Source organism: Nanorana parkeri, unplaced genomic scaffold, assembly GCF_000935625.1.
Source record: "Nanorana parkeri isolate BGI_ZX_2015 unplaced genomic scaffold, ASM93562v1 scaffold59, whole genome shotgun sequence".
In the NCBI taxonomy this organism is placed as follows: domain Eukaryota; kingdom Metazoa; phylum Chordata; class Amphibia; order Anura; family Dicroglossidae; genus Nanorana; species Nanorana parkeri.
Genome location: NW_017306327.1, coordinates 754,660 through 772,191, shown reverse-complemented (window position 1 = coordinate 772,191; position 17,532 = coordinate 754,660). Strand labels below are relative to the sequence as shown.

Here is a 17,532-nt window from a genome sequence, read left to right as displayed (position 1 = left end):
TAAATAAGAACATCATACTGGAGTCATTAGTTTAAAATCTCATCAAGGTCAAGGCTATAATTAGTGGATACTGTACATATCTTTACTGCAAAGCCAATCCTTTATAGATGAGCAAACATTAAGGAATTGCCAGGAACTTATCTGTCTACAAATCAAGTTGCTACCAATTATGCTGGAAGAGATTAAGATATTTTCACTGAGCCAACAAACATGACAAAATGCCAAAAGGAAGTTTGACTTCTGCTAAATAGCTCTAATTAAAAGATCTTTCAAGAATACATGCCACATCTCAGTACAGGAAGATGGGGTGTGTCTCTTTGATAGGGATAGAGTGCAAATTATACTGTTGTGCAGACTGCAATATGACAAACAGAACCAAAAACATACATATACATAAACTAATGTGTATTACTACTTCTGCCTATGATAACCAAAGTAAGGCATACTGCAGAACGAAAACATTCCCAGTTGGCCAGCTCACAAATATGTGAAATATTTGCCAATCCATCCCTTTCATTGAACCAACACCTGAGTGATCAGTACTGATAACTCCAGTGTTTATTCATAACTGAGGAGATAGTGTTTACTATGTCCCCAGTTATGTATGAACAGGAAGCGCTACACATCACTTCCTGTTCATTCATGACTGGGTACATAGTAAAATTTACTATGCTTCCTCATTTTGTAAATGAACAGGAAGCCTCTGTACTGATCGCTTCCTGTTCATTGAGTGCTGAGAGAAAAGAAAAATATCAGAGGTCTGTTTAAATATTTATCCAAAGCCCCCTGGCAGTTATGTAAATAAATACATAATTATAAAAAAATGTTAAAAGAAATAAAGCCCCCCCCTTTTTCCCCCCCCCCCCCACACACACACATAACATACACATGCAACATTGTGCACCATATTGTGGTGTACATTATGCACATTCACTGTGGTGCGTTGTTAGAACACATTGCAGCGCTTGATTTTTTCTTTTTCATATACATTTTAAAATAACATTAATTCAACTGTGTGGCAGTGCATGGCAAAGCATTGTGTCGCATTGTCGTGCATTGTAATACGCTGTGTTGCGATTAAATGTATGAGTGCATCATTTTATCACAACACACCAATGTAGTGCACAAACAACACTGCAGGTCAGACATTACTAGAGCACATTAGTGTAAGGCTAGACTCGAGAGTTTTAGCATAAGTTGCTTACAGTTTTGCTTACCTTAATTTTTTTTACCATTTTGCAAAAAAGGTTCACATTTGCGCAACTGTCAAGGGACCTACAAAATAAGTAGCACCGTCTTTTCATCCTACCAGTCCTGTGCTTTCAGAAAACTTATAGTACTTTGGGGGATCTTTTACAAACTCTGAAAGCTGCAGTTGAAAATTGTAAATAAGGTTAAAAAAAATTCAAAAAATCATCCGTCCAGCTAAGGGTAAAAAAGGAGCACGGGGCAGGCAGTGAAAGGGTTGAATCATTTTTTCTTCAGTTCTTGTCCCAGTGACTGTAGCCAGCAAGACAGCCAATCTCTTAAATGGGGACACGTATAGCAATAAAAATAAGACAGGAGATATATTGAATGAGGACATGTATCACAATAAAAATAAGACAGGAGATACAGTATATTAAATGGGGACACATATCGCAATAAAAATAAGAAAGGAGATCTCTTAAATAGGTATACATACTGTATAGCAATAAAACACATTTATGTTTAATAGTGCCGTAAACAATTATGTAAACGTTGATGTCACAAAAATGCTGGGGTTCTTGAGAGACGCTGGGAATCCCCTAATATGGTGCATACTTTCTGCATGACAGGATGAAACTGCTAGGCAAGAGGGAGGCATGGACTGCACTGATACATACACAGTAACTATAACTCCCTAGATAAGATGACATGTCTGGAGAAAGTCAAATCACTTCACTGATATACATATTCTACTTCCATGTAACCCACAGCAGTTTCACTAATAATTTTAACCATACAATAAGGTAATATAGGATCTCCTAATCACCTTGTTTCCAATTGTTTTGTAACTGTGATGTCTTCCTTTACATTGTAAAGCGCTGCGCAAATTGTTGGTGCTATATAAATCCTGAATAATAATAATATATTTAATATCTGTTGATATGAATACATTATAAATATTTAATACAAATCTATTTGTTCTAAAGTAGCAGACACTTGTAAACTAGCATACCTGATTTAGGGCTTGCTTCCACCAGCCCATGCATTGCGGGCAGTGGGTGTGTCTCCAGTGCCAGTGACATGAATGGCACTGCCCCGCCCAGTGGTGTATTTTGGTTTGGGGCTGTGCAGTGTCTGTGGTGGGCTTTGCAGGCTTTATATATATATATATATATATATATATAAACATCCCCAGTCCGTGTGTCCCCCCCACACACATTTACGTCAAACGCTCCGCCCTCTGCGCATTACGTTCAGCGTGACTTCATCAGGGATGAGGAGCCTTTTATGTGAGTAATTTTCTTTTAAGAAATCATACTTTGTTTGGATGGTACGTGCTATGGTGTTTGCTTTCTTTTTTTGGTCAACACGATCCTGGCATTGACACGTTATACTGAGGAGGCCTAAGATTGGAGGTTATTGCTTTCCTATTTAAGAAGTGTTAAGGTGGCCATACACTTTACAACCATCGCAAGACCTTAGTCTTACGATGGTTGTAAAGTAATTTAAAAAACGTACGATCTGCCCATCTTGGACAGGCAGATCGTACTTGCGATCATCGCAAGCCCGCCCCCCTGAGGGGCGGGCTTCCGATGACTGCAATGCTGAGCGGGCAGTGTGCTCATGCGCACACTGGCCCGTTCCGCATTTGTCTCACGAGCACCATTTAAACCAGCCGACAAACCAGCCTTAGACAAAAGACGTGCGACCGTACAGTAGAAACGGTCGACGTCTTCATTCACACTGCTCGATTCTCGTACGATCGTGTGATTTCCCGCGATTCTCATACAAGAATTGTGCAGTGTATGGGCACCTTTACACAGATCTGTTTGCTGGTCTGATTACACCATTGGAGGACATCTGTGAGCCATTGGAGCTGAGGGCCCCCTCCCCTGGTTAAGAAGGGAATTGCCTGATTTTACCTCTTGCTTGGGTCTATCAATAAGATTTATGAAGATTTAAAGACTTTACACCTGATTGATTTTTTTTCACTGACATTTGTTTGAGTCACTGTTTATACTCTTTATATCTGATCATTGTTGTAGCTCGGCACATTTAGTTATACACATAGAAATATGAACAACCCCCCACAACCAGAACTAAAAACACTAATATACACACAATAAGGCCCCATTTACACCTGTATGTTTAGGTGTGATTAGGGATTCCTGCGTCAGGAACTTGCGTTTTCCTGCAGCAGGAATCCCTAATCTGGCGTTTACAAGCAGCAGCTGCCACCGATTCAAGTTAATAATCAGGTGACAAGCGCTGCATGTAGACGCCTGCACTCCGCATGTAAGGTGTGTGATATGATAATATGTAGTTAGGAATCAATCATTATCCCTGGATGCATCGATCCGTGCATCCACGGAGAATGATTCCAAAGTACCACGGGCCGGTACTTTGAGACCCCTGTTTTAAGATATTTATATATTGTAAATTTATAGTGCTAGTAACCAATATGAATTTATTTTGTACCTATCTGATTTGAGCAAAGTAAACTGATTGATCCAGCACTTGAAGGAAACTTGTCCTGAGAAGAAGCAGGCTGCTATTACCGTAATCAGTCTGAAAATGCGTGTTGCCTAGCCATCTCCCTCTTCTATTTTGAGACACATACCTGAAACATACATGCAGATCACACAAGTCAGGGTGAAATCAGAATCCTAATCTGCATACTAGTTCTTAATCAGTGAATTAGAAAGTACTGAAGCCACCAGCATGATAGCCAGGGAACTAGTGTATTTAGAAGGGAAGGATATTAATGGCAGACTCTGTATTTTCTCAACACATTTGAAGAACCAGCACTTAAGAATTAAGAACCCATAACTGACCACCAATGACAAGTCATCAAAAAAAAAGATAAAAGAAATCTTGAAAACATGATCTCTTGCGGTTACTTGAAGACCGGAGTTACAAAAACACTGCTGTATCCTCCATTAATGGTTTCCTGTGATCTGATTGTATCGCTTTAAAAGGATCTCTACAACTCAACTATCCTTATTGGATAATAGTGCTTACACGTTTGGAGCAGGTAGTGATATCTGCATGAATTTCTTTGTATTCATTCAGAACATATACAAAGGTTTAATTGTTTCTCAAATGAGTTGGTATAGTGTGACAATATGAGTGATCAGATTGAATTCATTCACTCTCACAATGACAGCTTTAGCCTGTGTCTGGTCGTGGTTGGTTGCCAAAGTCTTGGTTATGCAGCCTGCATGACCTTTACACTTTTACCGTGGTAAAAAAAAAATGCAGCAAAATTAGACACAACTCTGAAATTCCCAACATACAAGGGGAACAACAGGACCGTAACCTGCACCCTTTTCATTTCAGTACAGCTTTATTTTAGGACACACTGAAAATGTAATTCCATACTCTCTGTGTCACCTACAAAGAGAATAAAACACAGCCCTCTACTGAATGGAAACAGAAAATAAAAGGTTAGAACTGCTAGAAAAATTTAACCTGGAGAAAAAACTGCTGCTAAATGTATGATTAGCAAAAGTGTTTTTTTGTTGTTTTTGTTTTAGATTAGGATTAGAACCCCCATAAAAGTTTTTACTGCTGTCTTTGTTTCCATTGGAAAGGTTCATACTGTTTAATTGTCCTGCTGACCAGGGCCGTCCCTACCCTTTATGCCGCCTGAGGGGGTGAGTGGGGCAGCGGTTGCTGCTGATAGTGCTGGGGGGTGTGGGGCGGCGGGTGCTGCTGATACTGCTGGGGGGGGGCTTTGCGGCAGATTTAGTGCTGGGGGGTGTGGGGCGGCGGGTGCTGCTGATACTGCTGGGGGGGTGCTTTGCGGCAGATGTGGTGGGATGGGTGGCTATGTTAGAATCCTGCTCTCAGTGGTGCTGTCTCTGGTCCCGCCTAGCTCTATGACATCACTGTTTGCCTGGAGATCGGTGGGACGGTACCGGCCAGAGCGTCCCGCCGAGCTCTCTGGCAACCAATGACGCCATTGAGCTGAGCGGGAAGCCAGACAGACCTGGGATGCTGTGGCCACCCCCCACACACACGTACCACCCCCTAATGAGATGCCGCCTGATGCGACCACCTCAGGATGCTTAATTAAAGGGACTGCCCTGCTGCTGACCATTGGTATTAAGACAGGTAATTCCAAAATACAAAAGTTTCTCAAAAGGATACCGCTCAAATTCGTATGCCCAAACTCATCAGTCGTATCCAAAAAGCTGGGTGCCGGCCGGCAAAGGCACACCACGGTCATGACTAGTAATTTTACAGTTCTCACTAGCACAAAATTTGATGGCAAATCTTTCAATGGGACACCTGTTCCAATTACATCTGTCTAACAGCATAATTCCTCTCACTCAGAGATTTTCTCTCCCTTCCTGTTGCATCTCCTGAACAGGAAGTAAAGGTAAATTTCCGCAATGGAATACAGATAGCAAAAATGAAGCGACAGATGTTTTAATTTTTCCCAAAAAATAAAATTGGCTATATATACACTTTAACAGATTGCAGGTTAAAAAAAAGGATTCTGAGCAGTAGCTGTGTACAGTAAACTGAGTTCAGTTTTTATTACTCAGAAATACTGGGCCTCCTGTATAAAAAGTATTCTAAACCAGCTTCCATCTGTCATTTGAATGCAAGTTAGAATAAGAAAATAGGACTTTTGTTGTTTCTTTGCACAAAAATAACACTTTTCACACTTGAGACACATAATACCATCAATAAAGTAGTTGTAAACTCTAATTAAATGACATTTAGTGTGGTAAAGAACTGTGTACCATAATCATTTGCCGTTTTTCATCTTTTGTTGTATCTCAGCGCTGCTGATCCGTGGCAGACCCTTTGCACTTTCTATCTACATACATGTACACCAGAAATTGCTGCATGGCATTTTTCAGTGTTAGTTTCCTGATGGTGACAACAGTGTGTCTGTGCCTTTTGTAATCTCTATTTGAAGCCTATGTGACAGGGCGACAATGCAGGAGCACATTTGGCAGACAGAGACAGAGCGTTGTCACCCTATAACTGAAAGGGGCTGAACAAGACCCCCTCATGACAGGATCCCCAGAAATTATTTTAATAAAATCTATAGATTAAAAAAAAAATTAAACTGACTTTTGAAATGACATTAAGAGGTTAAAGTTTACATTTTAGTGATTATGCTTTTCACATGCTTTAAATATCACTAAAGGTTGTCATTCTTTTGTCTATTCCAGGATTTGTTGGTAAGAAGGGAATCTCTTATCAAGCATGCTTCTTATAGTTCGACCAATAAAGAACTACGGTAAGTTTATTTTAAAAAAATCATAATAAGATAGTAATTCTAAGTGTAAATCTGGCCATACACTGTCCTGTTTTTTTCACTCAACCCAAATAGAACAGATTTCTCCATCAGTGCTTACAAGCGTTGATCGAGAAAACCTGCTGTTTCTTCTGTATTCTGAGAGCGGGCAGCGGACGCTGTTGGAAAACCCATAAAGAGCGGCTCTGACTGTTCCAATATTTTCCCACTGATTCCTTTGATCAGCTGATCGAGACATGCCAGCCAAAAGAGTATGGACACCAGCACTCCAAAGGTAGAAGTACGTCTATTTATTGATGCACGTGCAAAACATGCTCATTGCGCTGTTTCGGGGTCACGCATGATCCCCTTCATCAGGCAGAACAATGTAGGGGATCCTGCGTGACCCCAAAACGTCGCAATGAGCATGTTTTGAACGTGCGTCAATAAATAGACGTACTTCTACCTTTGGAGTACCAGTGTCCATACTTTTTTGTATTACTGGATATTAGCCATCTGCTGACTGCCAATTCACCCAACCATTCTTATTATGGATAAGGAGTGCAATAGGTATATGGATTGTAGATGCCAGCCAAAAGGGTGCGGACAGTGACACCCACTGTGCAAATTTTCGCTGCGTCCTGAAGACCCAGCCAAAATGGAATATAACATGGGTGCAAAAATGGAAAAAAGGGCCTCAGTCATGAAGGGGTTAAACAAATCATTTTCAAAATTGACTTGCCATTCTTCAGGATCCCCTGTGCTGGGACTTCCTCCTTTGGCACTGCATCCTCTGCAAATAGCTACCCAAAGTTAAAACTAAAGTTAAATTGCAAGATATTCAGGGAAATTTTGCTTTTCATGCTGTGGGAACTCCATCTTTTGTAAGCTGCAGCTTCTCAGCCACTGTGGAGGTACAAATCCCAGAATTATCTGACAGGGCATACTGGGACCTTTGGTTCCATAACGAGCCACATAAATAATGTATCAGGCACTTGTTATCTGATGTTTCTGGGAGATGGTCAGAAACATAGCAGATTTGTCAGAGTAGCAGTGAAGCAATTCAGTTTGTCAGACAATTGTTAGGGTATACTGTACTTATTAATAGAACCCAATCAGTTAACTATTAGTGATGTTAGAATTCCCTGCAAGCTTTAGTAACATTTGTAATTGTGTTCAGCCTGGTACATTTATACGGTCACAGAATCTCTTAGGTAATCCTTATATCCACTAACAGCAGGGGCATCTGTCAGCTCCCACTTATATTGTGTAATAGGTTTGCATGTAACAATTTATTTTCAGACAGCGTATTTATTGATTATTGGGTATTCTTTGCAAAGTCCAGTCCCTAGTTTTTACCACATAAAGAGAAAATTCCCATCCAATGTGAAAATTCCCTGGCAAAGCGAACAGCCTATTTGCCTTTAGTAAATCAAGCCCATAGCATTCAATCTGGTTTAGCCAGAATGTGAACTACAGTTTTGATGCTGGGAGATGGATTTTTCCTTGCATAACATATGCTTGGCATCTTAGAAGTGCAGTCTTAGTTGAAATGCACAGTTTGGATTGGTTGATCGTGCAAATGTGCCACCATATTTGTACAGATATCTGGTCACCTGACCTTCAAAGTACATAATTAGATTTAAAAAAGGAAAAAGGTCTGTGGCTGTTGTCCATGCCCACAATCAGATTGAAGTTTCCATTTTACAAGTGAAGGTTAAAAAATAAAAGCAGTCATCTGATAGGCTACTCTGGGGAAAACAGATTATTTTCACTTGTGTTTTCATCCTTACTGTATGTTATCTGCACAAAATACTATAGGAAATCTTACCCTTAGCATCTACTGATCCCTTACCTACTTTATTTTACTTTGTTCTGATTTTTCTGTGCCCATATTTAGCTCCTCTAGAAGCAAAACTGAAGACCACCCAGAAACAGCACCTTCCGAAACAACATTGCAACCACATTTTATCCACCATTCTCCCATTGAAGTCGAGAGGATGGGTTCCCCATCAAACAATATGGTTGATCAGAGCAATGTAAAAATTCGAAGACACATAAGAGCCCAGAGTCTTACACAGCACAGTAATCTTCAGAGCACAAGACTGGCCACCTTACCGTCACCCAGTAACTTCAGTCCCAATAAAACTATACAAGATTCACCCAGCCAGAAGACACAAGATACTACTGAAGATTATTTGTATACTGAAAGAAGAACTAACATTTCATCAGCTGAGGCTAAAAGTCAAAGTGCATTAGATTTAAGTGTGCATAGTAATAACTCAATGAATCAGAACCATAACAAACTGCATACAAAGTATACTCCACCACAGAGGCCTCCACCACCAAAAGTCAAGGGCCTAAATTTAACAAAAGAAGCAAACATCTCACAAAACAGCACCATATCTGGTCCAAAGGCTCCCACTGGTTGGAAAAACAATGCAATGTGGAGCAGCAGTTCATCAGATTCTGAAACTCCTTCCCACCACGGGAAAATATCCCTCCGTATATCTGAGTCTGGTCTCCAGTTATCTCCTGTGGTTGGCAATGATGACGTGGATGATGAAGTATTTGTTAAGGACCAGGAGTTGGAAACATCGCCGGAAATTAAATTTGTTCCCCCATCTCCACCTCCGTTCCCACCTCCAACTCTGGAAGATGCCCTTTTGAAGGAAAAGCAAGAGACAATGCAAACTTTGCTGGCCACTCCGCCCAAGCATTATAAAGGCAATGTGAGAAAAGACTGGAAAGAAATGTAAGTACCTTGTGACGCACAAGAAAGGTGTGATCAGTTAAGAATAGTACCTTGTTTGGGTTTTTTTCTGAATTCTCCCTTTAGTGGTCAGAAATAGCAGTGCACCAAATTAAATCCTGCCTTTTCCATGGTGTCTTGTGCTATAAAAATCAAGCAGAAACAGACGAATGAAAGACATGTAAAGAGTTCCATGTTCCATATGCACTAAAAAAAAACTTGTATACTGTGAAAAGGACAGATGAAATTAGTTTATGTCTCTCTCTTCACTGACTTGCTTTTTTGTCTGTTGACATTAGTGTCTGGGAGCATACTAGTAAAGAGAGAACAAATATTCTGTATGTACAATGCATGCACACTATTCCTTTATGTCTAGCCTTCATTTTATAAAGTTTATATAAAGCAGTGCTTAAAACCCCATCAGGCTTATTTCTTTGCTGGGTTGTGTCCTGTTGGGCAACAGAGAGAGAGGAAAAAGTAAGATGAATCCCTGCAAAGTAAGAGGAAATCCCCCTTCTATTCACTTCCTATACTAGTAAAATTTGGGATAGTCTCTCACTTTCTACCCCAGTAACAATGGTCACCAGGACATAGAGAGAGAGTGAATGTCCTTAGTTAAGACACAGACGACAATATAAACCCCACAGGGATGTTATACCTCCATTTGCTATCCAAAATAAAAAAAAAGTTTTGGCTTTCAATACACATTAAAGAGGCAGTGTCACCTTGCCCATGTTGGACCCTTGGCCTTCTTATAGCCAAATTACCAGAGATTCCATGCTGCTTCTTCCTTCTCCGCACTTGGTGATGATACCTGGCACTTTCCTGTATAGAAGAGCATTGCACGGGTCTAGCAGCCAATAGCAGAAGTCCCCAAGGTCACCAACACTGATCACTTGTGTGCTGATTGCTGTGGAGAAAGAAACGCAAGGGATTGCCGCTACGGTGAGTATAAGGAGGGGGGGGGGGGGTTTCGGGGGAGTCCTTTGCTGAGACATTTGCCCTGAATGTTTCTTTAAGCATACATGGTATGTATGAGTGAAGGTGGAATTGACATTTGACTGCAGAAGGTCTTCCACAGTCTAGGTTTTTAGATTACAGCATGTTCCACACTTACACATTCACCTAAGCCTCCTTAGAAATGAATGGTCAGCCTCTCAATTACAATTAGATGGTTTATTTTTAAATAAGAAAAGAAAATATTCACGAGGTGGTACCTTATGACCGTGTGTGATCAAGGCACAGAGTCCAAAATGAAAAATTCCACTATGAGACACTGACACTTTAAGGCATTGTAAAGTGTCTTAGTAATACAGACAAAAAAAGGTATGCAAATGTTTTTAGCAAATAAATGCATACAAGTACATCCATATATAAAAGTGTTCTGTAGAGAAAATCGCACTTTGTCAAAGAGCTTCTAAGCCAAAAATCATCACATTTATTCAATAGTTATCAGTAATCCATAATTGTACATACGGGAGAATATTCGACTCCTCTTCACAACTTTTGACTGCAATATCAGTGTTACCCATTCCCAGGCACTAAGCACCACGATTTTGATTATACAGTACTTGTTCATGTAGCAACCATGTTCATTGTTTTATCTTATAGTCTAGATGGCACCTTCTGAAATGAAGATTCTCAGCTTGCCTCTTGTATTTGATTCTTTTGATTAATTTTTTACAATATAGGATATTTGAGATAAAGTTGTGACTATGACACATGTGACTAATTTTAACTGCCACTTTCAGAAAGCAAAAAAGGTTCTCAGCCGCACATAAAAATATGACTTTGAGGCTTTTTAAAAAATGAATTTGTAAGTCAGCAAATTTAGGTATTTTTAAAAATGCTTTTTCTTTTACCCTTTCAAGCTATTTTCATGATACCGTTGAGTCTATACACACTTTTGTGCTTAAAAATGTTTGTTTTATATGCATTTTGTAAGTGCAGTTTTCAATTGTTGTAGTCTGTTGTCATGCATTTTCAGGCATGTCAACATTAATTTTTGGAATGTATTTACAAGCAGGTGAATGCTACATGCATTACATAGTTACATAGTTAGTCAGGTTGAAAAAAGACACATGTCCATCGAGTTCAACCTATAGAGATATGGAAAAAAAAAAAAGAGAAGAAAAACCTAAACAGAACACTATGCCCACAATTACCCACTGTTGATCCAGAGGAAGGCAAAAAAACCCTATAAAGCACGGTTTAATTTGCTCCAACAGGGGGGAAAAAATTCCTTCCTGATCCCACAAGGCAATCGGATATTCCCTGGATCAACAATCTCTGATGCCTATTATAACTATAACAACTCAATAACCAGTAATATTCTGTGCATTTAAAGTGACATTAAACCCTCAGATTTTTTAACATAAACCAATACTGTAATGTGTGCCTTACTGTAATCCATGGTAGTTTCCCTTCTCTTTGCTGCTCTTCCTTTTAAATCCTCATGTCTTCTCATGCTTGGGGAGAACTTCCCTTTTCAGCTCAGGGCCTCTTCCTGTAGTGCTGGCTCAGGTTACAAGCCTGTACAAACGTATACACAGACACCGTGTATCCATTCCTGAGACAAGGCAGTCTGCTGCAAAACAGAAGTTCTGCCCAGCATGAGAACAGATAACAGATTTAAAAGGAAGAGCAGCAAAGAGAAGGGAAACAACCATGGATTACAGTAAGGCACACATTACAGTATTGTTTTATGTTAAAAAATCTGAGGGTTTAATGTCACTTTAAGAATACATCCATTAAAAATGTATATTTTGTTTCCCCTATACCTTTAGAATATATGTGCTGTAAACTACATCTAACCTACAGTAAGCAAATATCAGCTGTGTCTGAAGTTAAAGGACACCTATCGTGCGAAGAAAAAAATTAATTATCAGTATTATGGCAGTTTTTAAGCTGCTTTTTATTGACTTTTAATATTTCTCTACTGCGTGATGCTTGGTGCACAAAGTAGGCAGTGACGGTTACTGGTCTACACCATGCAGGCAGTAGGGGGTTGCTTATGACATACAGGTGAAACTCGAATAATTAGAATATCGTGCAAAGTTCATTTATTTCACTAATGCAACTTAAAAGGTGAAACTAATATATGAGATAGACTCATTACATGCAAAGCAAGATAGTTCAAGCCGTGATTTGTCATAATTGTGATGATTATGGCTTACAGCTTATCAAAACCCCAAGAACCCCAAATCTACAACCTCAAAAAAGTAGATTATTACATGCAATCAATAAAACAAGGATTGTACATAGAACAATATCGGACCTCTGAAAAGTACAAGCATGCATATGTACTCAGTACTTGGTTTGGGCCCCTTTTGCAGCACTTACTGCAATTACTTTTGCACGATATTCTAATTATTCGAGTTTCACCTGTATGCATGATATATGCATGATCTAAGATCTGAAGGCAGGAGGAGTGGGAAAGAAAGGAGTAGGGTGTCAGCAGAGTTCTGTAGTCCAGCAGGCAGGGCTGATGACACTGGTTGGTGTACCTGTGTCACTAGTTGGTATTCCTTATTGTCAGCCCAAACAGGAGGTTAGGCGCTTACTGGGTTTCTGGCAGATGGCAGGTATTTTGCTATGCTTTCAGTGTTTTTAAAGAGCTAAACATGTAGGAATGTGGTGGAGAGATATATTAAATGTGTTTTGTTTTGTTTTTTTGGCCGGATGTACACTGTAATAAAGCATTTGATTCTTTAACCCCTTGCCGCCGGCTGCTGCCAGGCCTTTGAAGGTTCTTGAACGCTAGTAGTCACAGGCAGGCTTCCTGATCATGTAATCATGTATAGTTGGCCAGACTTGAGTTGGCTGGATGTATATAGATGGCAGCTCGGTATTAAAGCCCGCCTGTCGTGCTGCCACATATATGTGTTATCCTGGGGGAGGGTGTTAAATTATTTCAGAAAATAATGCTAGATTTTGACAGCATGTCATAGCTTTGTTTTGATGTTTTCCTCTTCTAATGGCAGATATCCCAAAACTGTGGAGGGCACGGAAACAATGGAGACAACCACAGAAAAGAGTGATTTGAACATGCCAACTGCTATTGCACTTATAAGAGAGAGTGAAGTTCCTCAGGCTAGTGCCTCTTCTTCATCAGAGATACCTCAGTCTACAACAAGTTTCGTGAGAACAGGTCAGAGCTCTCAAAACCTCCCTCCAACTCAGGATGAAGAAACCTCCAATGTAGCACTTAAACATTCAGAAGACATACACACCTATAATCATGTCAGCACAAGTATGATGTCTCCCGAGGATGTCAAATCTCAGGAGTTGGCCAAGGAGATTGTAGACAAAGACAAATCTCTGGCTGACATTTTGGATCCAGAGTTTAAGATGAAAACAACTATGGACGTAATGGGGGGGCTGTTTATGAGAAGCCCCAGTGCTTTAAGAGAAAATAAAAGGCAGATCAAAGACAAGATGATGTCAGAAGATTTGTCATCATCACACAATGGAAAGTAAGTATTTCTACCAAGCCCGTCTTTTATTTGAACCACTCTTTAGCTCTGTCTACCAATTTGTACATATCCATTTAAGCTTTTCTTTGGCAGGTAAAGCACGTCATGAATATGTATTTCTGCATGTTTAACCATTAGTGATGATTTTCACTTTTACCTAACGCAGAGCATTTTTTACCTTAATGCATTCTCGGCATTAAGGTAAAAAAATTCCCAGTACCTTTCTGTCCACCCATCCCCCCTACACTTACCTGTGGTCACTTGTCACCGCTGCAAGGTCCCTGAAGATATCCACCATTCAGAACTTCCTGGTTGAGGGGGGAGGGTACTGAGGGCAGAGTAGAGATTGGCTCCTTCTGCCATCAGTCAATCTGTTGGGAGGAGAGCTAGCCACGCTTGTATGGACGCACACAGCTACTTGCAGCCACAGCCAGCAACGCACATGCACAGGTGTCTCAGCAGCCAGCTAGCTAATGGAGACACCAGCAACAGGCCAGGAGAGCGATTTGGGCGATCAGCTAGAGAATGAGGAAAGAAATAGCTTTAAAGAAGAAATAGCTTTAAAGAAGAAGTTTAAAGTTCATGTGATATACTGTATGTGTGTATTGAATACATAACAGAAATATTTCATACAAAGAAACTGTTACTATTATATTATGTTTAGAGTGTTTTACCATGTTGGCAGACATCCCAACCTGTAAAAACTCATTTTAGGGAGGTGCCCTCTCCCCCATCCATGCCACCGGCCACCGTCAGAATAAAAAAAAAACAACAAATAGCAAGGGAATGAATAGCTAGGCTGCTATTGGCCATTTCAAATTGCAATAGCCAATGGCTGGCTATTGTACACACCCCCCCCCCCCACTGCCGCTGTCAATAAAGGAGAAAAAAATAGATAGCGGGTAGCAACATACATTTATATTTTCATTGTTTCCTCTCCCTCTGTGCCTTAAAGTTCTCAAACAGTGATCAGGTCCTTAATATTTTGGTCAGTTCTGCAGAAATCATGATCCCTCTTCTCCCATCTCCCAATTCATATAATTTTAAAGTCCATTTCCACCTTTGTAAGGGATTAGGGTGACTACCATATTTGTAAATTTAGTAAAAAGGCTTTGGCACAATAATTATGCAAACTTTGGTGTATATTTGTTGATGCTTTTTTTTATCATTGGAGGACAAATATGCAGCAATTACTGTTTAGTCTCCCCTATTATGACTCTAAAATATGGCTGTTATAGTATTGTAATTATTACAGTTCCCAAAACACTGTATGACACAAATAAGTAAATGCCTAGAGAAATACAGTAGATGTGAATGTAATTAGAAAGAATGATAATGGCGCCACCATGTGGTAGATGAAGGTATGTGTTCTAGACTGCAAATCAATTAGCATTATTCTTTACTCTTAAGAATTCTGTTATCATAAAATCATTAAACTATGTTTAATCCACACTCAAAATCAGATTCTATTAAAGTTATAACTTCTTCATGCTTTTCCTGTACGATAGGATATAGATATATGGCATTTAGCAATTATAAAGTGCAGAGTGGACTAACCCACAGCAATCAATCACATTTAACAAGAGACAATTTTTGACTGGTTGCCATAGGTTGCCGTTCTTGGCACATCATCACTGCTTTTTGCTGTGCCTGTTTAGATAAGAATGTGTTAGTGGAATAGCACGGTTATAATAGCAAGTAGCTATTGTCTAAGTACAAATATTTAGTTGCCCATGTATTAAACAATTTTTATTTGGTAACTGTATAGGAAAGAGGATAAGAAAAACTCTACAGAGAACGTATTGAGCATCTCCACCCATTTCTCCATGTCTGCTTCCAAAGTTGAGCTCCTACAAAAAATCACAGATTCACAGATAGAAGGGAAAGCTGATGTAAACGGAAATAAGGTAAGCTGTGTTTTGGCTGGTAGTAGCTGTTGTTTTCCTACCTGGTTGTTATATAGGTTTATAATAACACCTACCGTATGTGTGTTTTTTGTGTGCTGGTAGCAGGAGTAGGCAAACTTCAGCCCTCCAGCTGTACTGAAATTACAAATCCCATCATGCATCTGCCTATAGAAGTCAGACCTGTGGCTGTAAAAGTCTTGCAATGCCTAATTGGATTTGTAGTTTTACCACAGCTGGAGGTCCGAAGTTTGCCTATAGGCTCCTTGCAAAGTTCACTTGAAGCTGAACATAAGATATAAATGTTTATGCATATTTATATTGGTACAGCTTGGCTATAAAATAGTAGCTCCAGGAACCCTGTGGGACGATCATGTATGGCATCTGCATACTTATATTGGGCCAAGCTAGACCAGTGTAAGTATGCATAGTACTCTGTAGCTGGGGTTCAGCTTAAATACATCAGAGCCCCCTTCCACATAATAAATTGCTGCATTAAAGTAGTTGAAAAAAGTTAGTAATGGACAGCGCATTCACATTTGTGCATTGAGGTATATTTAGGGGTGTGTGTGTGTCTTTATAATGTATATGTGCATTGGGGTATCATGTGGAAAGAATGACAATGCACCACACATATATCACACATGGTGGTTTATTTGCATTAACTAGTATAATAATATAGGTTAGCATACAGTAAGTGTACAAATGCATGCACACAGCTATGAAGGGAGCCTTTAGCAATTTATATGAAGGCTTGCTATATAATTACAGAATGTCACTACATTTCTTCCTTATAGAGAGACTTATTATCATTGTGATAATATGGTCAAATACTGTTGATTCTTTAATTGTCCACACCTTGTTGGACTTTGTTTCAGATCTAATCTGTCAGCGCAATAACATTTACCAACAGCTATGAAGTACAAGGGCCTTTTTAAAGAATCCATTTAAATGATATCCATTTGGGAAAATCTTTACAATATACCGTTTTTGACTAATTTTTATTGCTTTACATTATCTCAAGATGGGAAAATAGACATCTGAAAAGACTGTTTGTCCAGAGGAAAGTGGATGAAAAATTCCAACTCAACAGATTACATTTTCTGGCAACGTCTCTGTCTATAAAAGATCTTTTGTAGGAACAATATTGGTTAGGCAAAGGAATGTTTAACTCTTAAATCACCTGCTTTGTGAGACCGCGTTCCACTGTCAATAGGTTAAACCTATAAGGATAACCTTACTGTTAAATGCCTTGGGAGACATGCTTGTGAAGTTTTGTAATATCTCCATACCACGACAGCTGGGGTGCCAAGGTTGTCTACCCCTCGACTAACTATTACTAACCACAACAAATAGTTGTAGAGTTCTCAGACAAGGGTGTTAGGATTCATGAACAGTGCTGAATAAGATGCACTTTAGGGATGCTGAATGAAGGAGTGCCCAGGTGTGAAGATGGCTTGATTCTATATCAATATATTCCATATATGATTAATTCTATAACAAAGCACAATGAGAACACTTTAATGGAATCAGCCATCTCCAAACTCATGCCACAGATACTTTTGGGGTAGTGAAGCTGAACCTGTGATTCACTGTTTTGTAACTGTTGTATATGAGATGGAAAAATTCTGTTTACATCAGAAACCTTTCATAAAAGTCATTTTAATAGAGTTTTCTACTGTTTCTTAAGAACAACATCTTAAGACTAAAGACCAATTCTTGATCTGTTTATGCTCCCTGCCTCCCTAGCTTGTGGGTGGGTAGAATAAGCCAGACATGTCATGGTGCAGGACTTCCTTCCTCAGGAGCACCCTGCCTTCTCCTGCCTATCAGCATATTCTCAATGCACTTCTTTAGAATAGCCCTTGCTTAGACATCCGCATTTCTCACTGCATGTGCCTTCTTTCTCTTCACAGTTCATAGCGGTGATACTTTTATGTTTAAACATTCTCATGC

The 17,532-nt window shown here is 39.6% G+C and overlaps 1 protein-coding gene across 1 annotated transcript in view; it reads left to right on the top strand.

The window, feature by feature from the left end:
* The window catches only part of SHROOM3 (shroom family member 3), a 135,111-nt gene that overhangs the window by 111,220 nt on the left and 6,359 nt on the right, over nucleotides 1-17,532 (top strand). The window contains exons 5-8 of the mRNA XM_018576175.1: nucleotides 6,381-6,448; nucleotides 8,346-9,200; nucleotides 13,181-13,672; nucleotides 15,441-15,579. Of these exons, the coding sequence (XP_018431677.1) occupies nucleotides 6,381-6,448; nucleotides 8,346-9,200; nucleotides 13,181-13,672; nucleotides 15,441-15,579 (1,554 nt within the window). The remainder of the gene's footprint in view (nucleotides 1-6,380; nucleotides 6,449-8,345; nucleotides 9,201-13,180; nucleotides 13,673-15,440; nucleotides 15,580-17,532) is intronic.